This window comes from Sander lucioperca, chromosome 2 (genome assembly GCF_008315115.2).
Source record: "Sander lucioperca isolate FBNREF2018 chromosome 2, SLUC_FBN_1.2, whole genome shotgun sequence".
Taxonomy (NCBI): Eukaryota; Metazoa; Chordata; class Actinopteri; order Perciformes; family Percidae; genus Sander; species Sander lucioperca.
In genome coordinates, this window is record NC_050174.1 from 40,589,758 (window position 1) to 40,601,680 (window position 11,923).

General features: G+C 37.3%; 1 protein-coding gene across 13 annotated transcripts in view; it reads left to right on the forward strand.

Annotated features, from left to right (window-relative positions):
• slc4a4a (solute carrier family 4 member 4a) overlaps positions 1-10,675 on the forward strand; it is a 68,907-nt gene extending 58,232 nt beyond the window's left edge. For 8 of the 13 annotated variants that reach the window (XM_031305245.2, XM_031305247.2, XM_031305248.2 and 5 more), the window contains 2 exons: positions 1,388-1,467; positions 7,927-10,675. In XM_031305245.2, coding sequence (XP_031161105.1) covers positions 1,388-1,467; positions 7,927-8,035 — 189 coding nt within the window. In that variant the 3' untranslated portion in view covers positions 8,036-10,675. Of the gene's footprint in view, positions 1-129; positions 224-1,387; positions 1,468-7,926 lie in introns of all 13 variants that reach the window. The other 5 variants (XM_035997507.1, XM_035997517.1, XM_031305250.2 and 2 more) reach the window with 1 other exon arrangement.
• Positions 10,676-11,923: the final 1,248 nt, after the last annotated feature.

The following is an 11,923-nucleotide window of genomic DNA, read 5'->3' on the forward strand; positions in this document are numbered from 1 at the left end:
AGTTTGCAATTGTATTGCATTAGAGAATGCAGGTCGTCACAGGTTTAGTAATATGAATGTGTGCGTTAATGCTAACTCCCCGACACCCCCAGAAGGCTCGTCTCAGGATGTGTTTCCTCTCTCCAACAGTCTGACTATCCTTACAATGAGAAAGTTCCCAGCATTAAAATCCCCATGGACATAATGGAGCAGGAGCCTTTCTTAGGTGATAAGGCCTCTGACAGTGAGTAGACCCAAGCTACCTGCAGCACTGGAGGAAAATACTTCTTCCTCTTGATCCTGCTTCTTTGTTCAGTGTCTCCAAAGAGTCGACGTTTGTCTTTTACTCGTTGCACGATATTAACATTCTTTCTTTGCCTTTCTCTTGCTTTATCCTTTATCCTGTCTCTTGTTCCAGAACATGCATGAAATTAACTCACTTTCTTCTCCTTTTTTAAACTTTTTTTTTTTCTTGGATTGTGATGCCATGATTTTATTTGTCTTGTCCCTTTTAAATTCTTGCTTGCTGGAACTAACCCTTTTTTTCTTCAGTTTACAATTTCAACCTACATATTCAATGTTGATTTATTGGATCTTTTTCAAGGGTTTTGTTGAATGTTCGACTTGGCATTTGCTTCAAACTTGTTATTTTAGCTTTATGTAAAAGAGCCTGTATCACTGACGGTTAGCACACCTACATCTAACTTTTGTCTTTATATATGTAATTATGTAGTTTAAGGAGCATTTGAACAAATTCCCATGTACTACATTAAATCAACTCACTTGCTTATGTAGTATAATCTACTACCAGTAGGTAGCACTAACCATATGGTCAGGTAAACAGTTGGCTTATAGGAATACATTACTAAAAAGTACAGTGGAGTACAATAGTGACAGTGTATTTTTGCTAAACATGTCTAAATAAAGTTTCTGTTTATCCCTAGCATGGAATGCTGTTTCTTTTGTTTTATACAGTTACACTATCTAGTTAGAAGCAACAAACATTAACAGCTAACTACAAACTGTAGGGTTTCGGTGGAGCATTCCTTAAATAACGCTACTTATTCATCATTCACTTTTGTACTAAATGTAGGAGGTATTGTTTAAAAACTAAACATATTGACTTTAAGTAGATGCTTTAATATATGCTGTACATGAGTGTGCAGGTTGTCAGTCCATCCACGCCATTGTAGCAGCTGATTTCACTGGCTGGTTACTCCTCTCCTCTCAAACTGTTTGTCAGTGATATCAGCTGCTGTTGTGTTTTGATTGGACTGAAAACCTGCAGACTCTATTAGTTGCTCATCCGATAAAGAAAAAACCAACTTTAAAACGTGTCAGAGAAGACCAAACATATTAGCTGGGCTACATGCACAGTAATGGCTGTTTTTATTTATTTTTTCCACAGGAGATAAATCCCCATCATTCCTTGAACGACACACATCGTGCTGAGCAGCTTCGCTACTACCAGGCCAACTGCTTGTCCAGGTGAGATGAGTGTGCAGCTTACCTAACCGGCCAAATTAAATGCTAGAGGGGGAACAAAACTAAATATAACTGGCACTGATGACTGAAGCATCAAAGGTTGCAAAAGGTCAGAAGGCGAGCTAACTAGCTAACATACGTATAAATGCTAGTATGAACTTTAAAGGTCAGCCAAGCTAATTACTTTACCTAGGCTGTAGTGCATTTTTTCAGTGGCTAGCTAGATTTCTTTTGGCCACTATTATTTGCTTCTGTTTCTTGAAGCCAGGTTTAACTTGATCCACAAGACTATTTCTGAGTCCAGGACAACTTTGCCTAAATTAATGAGTCTGTAGTCTATATCGACAACGTTTCATTTCTGGGATTGTTCCCATGCCGCTGGATGTTCCACTGGATGTCCCTCATTTTCGTCCGGATGTCCCTGACCTTTCGCTTTCTTTGTGTTGGCATTCTAAACTCTGGTCGATCTGGGAAACATCCTCCGAGCTAGAGCCAACAATCAAATTATATTTATCAATTTTGAAGTAAAATTCTCATCACACACTCGACAGCCATTTAATTCCAGAGCTTGCCCCCCCTACCTGCACATGTTCCACCAAAACAAGTTCCTTCCCGAGGCTATTTTGCAGATGCACCGTACCTATGTCCGGCACTTAGCACCGCCCAAAATGATTGTGATTGGTTTAAAGAAATGGCAATAAACCAGAGCACATTTTTCTCCCATCCTGGAATGCTGTGTGGACTAGCCAGACCCTCCTTTGCAGCGCTGTGGAGGAAGGTCTGGCAATGCGAGACTAATGAATCTGTGATGGACATTTATATATATTCTTTTTACTTGTATTTTGTTTTGCCTTTTTTTTGGGCTTTTTAGCAAACTTCTTCTGAAACTCATCATCTGGTGCTTAAGATTGGAGATTTCAATCGGACAAACATTTCAGAAAAGTAACAATGGTCTTAAATGAGCCCAGTCTATGTCAGTCAGAACTGACCTTGTCGTTACTAGAACGAGGCGAGAGTAGGTGTGTGATAAATACACAGTGCGTACATTTACATGCACACCAATATTCCACAATTATTCCAAATATGACAATATTCCGAATTTGATACAGGTCATGTAAACATAATATTCCGGTTGGATATTACGAATAAGGCCTTTTTCCGAATAAGTATACTGTAGCATTTTCCAATTAAGACGTGGGATATTGGGTATTATTATTTGTGTTTTAGAGGCATTTTTTGGACATGTATAGAGCGCATTCGGAATATGCGTCTCAATCTGGGTTTTTACCGCAGTTAACGCCCAGTTTACGGCCTCTTGCCTGTTTAAGGCTTATGGTCAGCTCTGTGCGTTGCTATGGTTGCTGTACACAAACCAACAGTTTGCAAGGCAGCAGACCCGATAAGAAGGAGAAACACAGCTACTTTTAAACATTATCAAAGACTTGGATATCAACAGGTTTTTGGATATGTGCACACATCGCTATGCCAACGGGAATATTAGTGGAATATTCACGTTCATTAGCCATGTAAATAGCTTAGTCGGAATATATCGTCTTTTTCGGAATAAGGGCAAAAACCTGAATATTGTGTTGCATGTAAACATAGTCAGTGTGCTTCATAAGAGAAACACAATGTGTGAAATGACAGAAGACAATAAGTCTTAAAGAGGCAGAACAAGCCTTGTTTTTTGGGCAAACATTTAGAGCAATGATTATAATGCTCAAGACGAGATTATGTTTCTCCGTCATGCCCACGACCTCCACTACTATGGTCCTGTATTACCCCATCTGCTCTCCAATTGTTGTACCAGTGCTGATGAAAGGGGATTAGTGTTTGGAATAATGTGTGAAATAGCAGCTGTGATCACAGCACATCTGTGATGCCGACAAACAACTTACAAGATTTGTTTTCTTTCTAATTGGTCTTCAGCTGTAGAGATCAGAGTCTCATCATCATCATCATCATCATCATCATCATCATCATCACAGTTTGCTTTTGTTCAAATGGCCGGTAGCTAAAAACATATTCTACTGACAGAATTGCAGTCTATGTGAACATAATCTTTTTTTATACCATTTTATTCTCATTGATAAGTAAATAAAGCTTAATTGGCTACATGCTGACAAAGAAACAGCCTTAATCCCATCTCCTGGAAGGAATTGCAGATAAAATGAAAGGAAAACTCCGACTAGAATAGTTAATAGTTTGTTCACAATTTATGGAAACACTTGACTTGTATATAGACATTTTATTTATGTTGTTTGACATTGGTGCTTTTTTATATACAACACCTTTTTATTCACATACTTAATAATAGTCCTGTCCAGGGCTTTAAAGCCCATGTTGCAGGTTAACCACCACTGTTGATTAATGGGTACATAAAGCACTCAACATATGTATATCATTGTTAAAAATGTCACCAAATAGTGTTAAAGGCCAGTTTTTACCGTTTTAGTCGTTTAGTGGGTTTTTTAATGCAATTCGGTGATGACATCACGTTGGGGAGACGTGCCTCAGTCTAGTACTAGAACTATGGTGACTGACTGGGATGAAGAAGAGGTGGAAGAGGTGTTTTTACTGTCAGTGAATAGCACCGAGTGAAAGTCAATGTTTTCTTTATATCTAGTGACAGTGATCATGTCGTTAGTTCAGATAAGTACTGGTAATCTAGCTAGATCTAGAAATAGAAGGCATGATCATGTTAGCTATGGGCTAACTTGCCAGTCAGTCCCACCTGTGAAATCCCCCGACGTTGTAAACACATTTTCGATTAGATATCTCACGTTTTGATGGACCCTACTAGCTCCAGTAACTTTATATTTGCCTAGTGTTTATTTATTACTTGGATGGGGATGCTGTTCGGCTTTTCACAAGTTTAGACAGCTAGCTAAAGCTACGCCGACGTTTTGCTAACGTTAGCGCAACAGCGTTAGCCTAGACGGCTAGGTAAATATTACGACTGCCTTCGTTGTTTCCTCTATCTGCATCCACGTTGTCAACATAAGACATGTGGCATTAGTGCTCCTTTTGTACCATAATTGTATTGAATGAAATGTTAAGCTTCGCTCCTACGTGATGGGTGGGTTTTTCTTAGCTACGTTACACACAAAGTTAACTGGCTATAGTTAGCCTGTGCTAGCGGAATTAGCTAATGTTGTGTAGCCAGCCAGCAGCTTCGGCAGTAGTTCCGGCGAGATAACCACGACAGCTAACACATCCACAAGCGTCTCTATTTCAAACATCACTGCAGATTGACTGCTTTTAGCAGGAGAGGTTGATTGTGGGCGACAATAACTGTCGTGGTTAGCTTACCGAAACTACTGCTGATTGCCGAAGTTGCTGGCTGGTTATGCAACGTTAGCTAATTCCGCTAGCATACAGGCTAACTATAGCCAGTTAGCTTTGTATGTAGCTAACAAAAACCCACCCATCTAGTAGGAGCAAAGCTTAACATTTCATTCAATAAAATGATGGTACAAAAGGAGCACTAACGCAACATGTCTTATGTTGACAACGTGGACGCAGATATAGGAAACTCTGAAGGCAGTCGTAATATTTACCTAGCTAGCAGTCTAGGCTAACGCTGTTGCGCTCGGTGTAGCTAGCTGTCTAAACTTGTGAAAAGCCGAACCGCATCCCCGTCCAAGCTGTGTTTCACTTTCCCTCCAATATTATTATACACATAATAAAGACACATGGACTCGGTCGAGACCAAGCCATATTTTACAACACCAGTGGCACAGACGAGCCCATAGACAGTGAACCGAGACGGGGCTTTAGTCTGTCGTCTCCCCAACGTGACGTCGTGCAATGCATTGTGGGGGAAAAGAGAATCATTGCAAACCGCTGTAAAATAGTACTACTTTTTCGTATTTTATTCCGTTTTGTGATATCCATTGTATTTGATGTTGTTGGGTAACAGTTTAAATGTTTATTACCAAGCAAATTGCACAAATTCATTAGAAAATAAACCCTGCAACATGGGCTTTAAATGAACTTTTTTGATCACTAGCCAACACGGCTAGTACATTTTTCGTCCTCTGCGTTTCAGCGTAGCTTGTAATCAATACCACGCACGCTAGGCACATAGCTGACGGTTGTCAGACGCATCACAACTTTGTGTTCATGGGAAATGTAGGATTAGTGCTACAAGCCGTGTTGCCAGATAGAGCTGCACAATATATCATTTTTTTATTGTCATCGCGATATCAACTGGCGCAATATACGTATCGCAAAAGGCTGCGACATATCGCGATAGACACACAGATTTTTTTTTTTGTTAGTTGAAAGAACATAGCAGTAGAAAACTGCTTTTTAAAATGTTACTGTCCTTTTTTTTGTTCTGCCTTTTATGTATAATTCGATGTTCAATTTGTTCAATAAAAGAATGTTAGAAATGATTTCCTTTCGTTTGTTTCAAAATCAACAAGCAGTTTGTTGTATTTTAGAAGAATACTGAAAGCATCAGAAATGCAGAACTGAGTATACTTTAATATCTGTTTATTTATCGCAAGTAATATCGTTATCGTGATATTCAACAACGATATCACATATTGCATATTTTCCTCATATTGTGCAGCCCTATTGCCAGATAAAGATTACATTTCCAAGACAAAGACACACAAAACTGCCCAAAGTTATTGGCAGATAACAGGCCGATCTGGAAACACTGACTTGTCGCACCATTTCTGCAGATGGCCATTTCAAACAGATGCGTCGCTTCATTCATCACCGGCCAAATTGGCTAGTAACTTTAAAATGTTACGCGGCAAAGTTAATTTTTACCCGCCTTTGGCAGATTGGCGGGTGTCAATTTTAAGCCCTGGTCCTGCCTATTCTACCTTTATTTGTCCAGCTTTGTTGTCCTTGTTCTTAACTGTTATGTATATTTCTGTGCAAGTACATTGAGAGCAATGCAACCAAAAAAAAAGGAGAAAAAGTTATGCTACTTTAAAAACTTTGGTGCGTTTCAGGTCTGGTAAGACATTGAACAGGTCATGAAATGAATCTGGTACTGATGACATTAGGCTGCTTCCCCCCCCCCCCCCCCCTCCCCCCACAAAACTAATCCTGTCCCCAAACCAAATTGCTTTGAGTCAGATGACATCAGAAACCATAAAACCATGATCGCTGATTGTATTTCTGCCTTGGGAGACTAAAACACACATGTTGTAAAGCATCAAAATATCAAAATATTATTTCAGACACTACATGGCAAAAGTACTCAAATATCACAACAGCCTACAACAAGCTACATGTTCAATGTTAGGGACTTCGGTCAATAAGAGACAGAGGAGCCGTTTCATTCATTCATTCATTCATTCATTCACTCTTCACACCTTTATATAAACCTTGAAAATCACTGATGAAAAAAATACAGGTGTTAATCACGCCTCGACTTTGTTATACAGAATGCAATGATGAGTGTCATAGAGATCTCCGGTAATGGATCTGAGCGCAGAAAGATAAAAAGTTTCAGGGTTTTAGAGTGGAAGCAGCACCATATCTGTATATTATACCACCATACTGTAATCTAGGACTGATAAAAAGACTGCATTGGCTATACTTTTCCTACAAGTTAAAGGGAAGCTGGCTTTGTTGTTTCTTTATAGAAATTTGAGATTTTGTACCAGTTTGGCGAGGAGAATGACAATATGTGTTAATGTAAAGTCTTAAATAATTCAAGATTCAAGACTCCTTTTATTGTCATTTAGCAAAACACAGAAATGTAAAGCATGAACGAAATTACGAGCATGGCTCCTTTTGAAAAACAACACAGATAAAAACAGGGTAATAAATAGAGCTCCATGAATATATATAAAACAGAATAAATAATTTATGTCTTAAAGTCTAAATTTAAACTATTTTGACATTTCCAGTTGGACTCTTTGATCAAAAAAATGGTCAAAAAGATGTTTGTCCATGGCATTGAGGAAATTCGTCCTTTTTAAGTTTAGCCCTTAACCCCTCTCATGTCTGTACACTACAGTAAATAGCTTGTAGCACAAGCTATTAAGCTATTAAATAACACATATCTTGTTTGTGTAGCTTTTTACAGTGACAGGTATAGCCTGAGCAAAAACTGAAGTCTGACAACATGTTGTGGTTTTACAGGGAGTTATGGACCCGACTATTTCTTGGCCTGGGAGCAGTGACTTTCTGTAGTCTCCGCTAGCTGGCAACTGGTCAAAGTCTGGCACATAACTGCTTGTAAAACTATCAATTGCCGTTTTCAAACTTTTTTTGTACTGATTAAACAAACGATGAAATGAAATATAACGATTCTTTGCTGGCTCCAGCTACACATTTAGTGTAAAAACACAAGAGTATCTATTTCATAATCTTTTCATGTATATTTTGCCCAGGGGAGCGAATAAGTTATTTCCCAAAATGTCAAACTATGTCTTTAACATTACATCCCAGCATGTGTCCTCCTAACAATGAAATGTATTTGTGTTTCAGCCATGAGATGAGTCCGCTGAAGTCTGTGCCTCAGATTACAATAGACATGGACCCAGACGATGATAATACGTTCTACTGGAAGAGCAGAGGATCTGAAACGTCTCTGTAGAGCACCCAACCACCGCGACTCCTGACAGGCAACTCCTGCAGCACCCGCGAGATAACTTTTACTTTCCTTTAAAAACAATGATTTCAGCACTTTGCTCTAAGTATGTGGTGCATGGTCTTAAGACGAGACACTTAATTTTACTAATTAAGTCATTTTAAAACCATTTCTTTCCTCACTATCTTCTCTTGGTGTTTTCCTCACAGCTCCACAGTAAACTGATAAATGTCACTCCTTACTATCCTTCTATGCAACTCTTCCCACATATCAACAGTAAATGCTGCAGCTCTCTCTGACCACGCATGAAATGCCCTCCTCGCTCTTTTTATATAAATATATATATAAATATGTGTCTGAATTTTTATATAAATTGATTTAATAACATTTTTCTGTGGCAGAATTTTTTTTTTATAGTTCTACCTCTTGTTTTAGATTAAAAGCTTACTATGAACAAATGCAACATGTTGATTTTTGACGCAGCATGAAGTTTTGATATTTTCTCTGTCCTTTTGTAGATATGAAATTCAGAAGATTCACTATTATAGCTCGTGAAGGAAATATGTGCAAATAGAGATTATTTGAAGTTAATTAACAGTTGATTAATAATGTATATGTGTATGTGCAGGTCAGGTAAATATTTTTATTTTCACTTTTTGATGCAGTTTTGATTGCTTCACCTTCTCTTTCTAATGTTCTGAATCTTTCAAGTGTTCACTTCAAAGCTTTTGTTACTCTTTTAAGTTCAATCTTTTTTGTTTTTCTTCTCTTTTTTATTTAATGATCGTTTTGTGTGTATGTCAGTAACTTTTTCTTATGACCTTCACTTCATTCTTTCTTTGTGGGTAGAAAACAGTTCTGCGATACATTCAGTAATCATCCGATTGTCCTCAGCCAAACGTAAACTCTAACTAGGAATGCATATCATATAATCGCTTGTGCTGCACAAACTACTTTACCGAAGTGGCTTATAAGAGATGGATCCAGACTGATTTATTATTGTAACAACGTGACGAGGGAATCATATCCATGTAAACTCCATGCAGCAAGTTTATTTATTTTTGTCTCAGATGCTGTTGGAATTATCTGATCTGAAAATGGGATCACACATATCTTTTTTTTATTTAACATATTAAAGGATGGGTTTGAATTTTTTCAAGTATCTCAATACTGTACTCACATGCAGTACTGTATGTACATAAGGAAGTTATTGGTTGCTGTTATAATTCTTCCTGTACAGGCTTTGACATCCATAGACATATATACATAGACGCCGCATTATGTATATAGGTCTATGGTGACATCATCTACGAAGGTAGAGCAACTAAACTGAGATACAGGGGAGAAACCATAGAGAAATCCATAGTTAGGTTATATTCACACATACAGATACAATGAGGTTAGTTGTCTCCTGCAAGCCTGAAGTTTGCAGCTATCCCTAGCTCCTATTGGACAGTTGTTTTCTCACTTTGCTACTATATTGGCGAACGCTGTAGTAGTTCATTTTCCAAGCTATAGTACGTGTTTCCATCATCGTATTTCTATTTCAAGTCCCTGTGGTACTTCAGAATGGTAAACCTGCTTACAGAGTTTTTTACGTAGTTGTTTTATTCTCCTCTAAACTATATGCTTGAAGAGATAAACAAAACAACTGCAATTGGTTCTTGCAAGATTGACACACATTTAAAAAAACAAAAAGTCCATTCTTTTGGAGGATACCCACTTGATTTGTCTCTAAAGCCTCACTAGCTAACTTTAAAATACACTTTTGCACAGGATTGTACATTTTATCTCCCATGTTTTGACAGTGTAGTTGCATTAGAAAGGTATTGTTGGCCAGTATGGAGACAAGGGATGAGTACAGTGAACAGAAACTCTCAGTGCACATTTGGCATGTGAGCGTTATGTTAAGAAAGACTCCAAACATACCACAGTTGTTTTTAGAACTTAATCTCAATCTGTTAAAATGATGCACAAACTATTCACTGTATTCCTACAGAGTGCCCAGTGAGTCCACAGTCCCATCCAGAAAGAATCAAACCCTCTCAGATCTGACATGACTTTTTTTTGGCCAGTACTATCTACTAAAGCACTGTTCATCATTACAGTATCCCCACTTTATCTCTAAAGGACTCCCTGAAGCACATTCTCACTTGGATGTTTAACTCTTATATGGAAGTCCGCTCTGTCTTCATTACCACTATAGACAGAAAATGTAACTGTGTGATTAATGAGCCGCCTTCCTGCTCTGTAAATCATGTACATACATAAAAGGCACGTCGGCTCAAACCAAAATGTAACAAGTGACTTTGTACCTTCACGGTTCATTGTGTTTAGTTTGTTTCAGTTCATCAGCCGAAATAACAACGTAATTTATACTCCACATCAGTGTTTTTAGTCAACAGCAGCGAGGGGAACAATTGTGACTTAATGTCTGAGACATATATGTGGGGAGTTGTTAGTTTAAAGTGTACTGGGTCACTATGTCTACGTCAAATGAAAAACTTGATGTTAATTTTAGCATACGGAATAAATACTGATACGTTTGCTTTGATTAACTTTTTAGAAACCGGTGAAATGAATTATTTTAGAATTTATATTTTTCAAATGAAATGTATATTGAAAATAAACAGAATTGTCAAACAGTGAGGGTGTGCTGCTTTTTTGAATGATACTTTAAATTTGAATGTCACCATGTACAGTAAGTCATATAAACTGCTAGATATTTTGTTGCAGTATGATAAATTGATATGCCATATAGAGCTGAAACGATTAGTCAATCTACTATTTTAATAAAGTAATTTTTCCGCCAAACAATCGCTAGTTCTAACCTCTTAATTTACATTTTAAGCCTGTTGATTAGACAAAACAAGATATTTGGCGAAATCAACTTAGGCTTCAGGAAAGTTTGCGGCATACTACAATACTGAGTTTGAGTATTTTGTGGGTTCTTACTGACAAAGTTTCAAAATTAGGTCAACTCAAATATGTCAGTGAGTGAGTGTGTGCTGCTGATTGACACTAAAGGAAATAGAGGAAATTTGAGTTTAATTGCTGGCAGTTTTACAAAATCATGATGCGATCATTGTCCATCTGACCTCACTTTTCTTTTATTATTTCCTGTTCGTTCAAACTTCTGAAGGGTATCTGCAAAAATACCATACCATGAATAGACGTTTATTGTAAATAATGTAACAGTTAGTACATAGTATGGAATCAGGCTAAATTTCCACAAAAAAAACAAGGCCTTGTATTGTTCATACTGAACCGGCTTTTAGTTTCAGGTTCAATCAGTCAAATTAGTTTCAACTTATTTACCCTTCATCGTGAGATCTCTTTCTGCACATTAAAGCACATCATCTGTAAATTAAAGCAACAATACTGTACTACCTTAACCCCTCATTGTCTGAGTTTTATAATGATTACTGATTGAGTAGCGCCCTCTGGTGTCAGTTCAGGTGCATTACAACATATAGGAACAGGAGTCATCAAAAAGACGGTTCTCCTGAACTTTGCAGGTCTTCATCGGACTTCAAGTCAGGAGATCAAAACAACTGAAGTTGGTCATTTGCACGTTTAAAGAAAAAAAATGAGGTTTTGTCATAAAAGTCATAGTATGTCATTAAAAGGGCAAAAAGTCATAGTATAAAATGTAATAAAAAAATCATAGTATGGTGTGTCATAAAAATGTCATGATATATTTTGTCATAAAAATGTCACAGTTATAGTATAGTATGTAATAAAAACATAATTGAAAAAAAATGTATAGTATTTCATAAAAATGTCATCAAAAGTCATAGTATAGTATTTCATAAAAAATCATAAAAAAGTCATAGTATAGTACGTCAACAAATATGTCATAAAAAGACATAGTATACTATGTCATAAAAATGT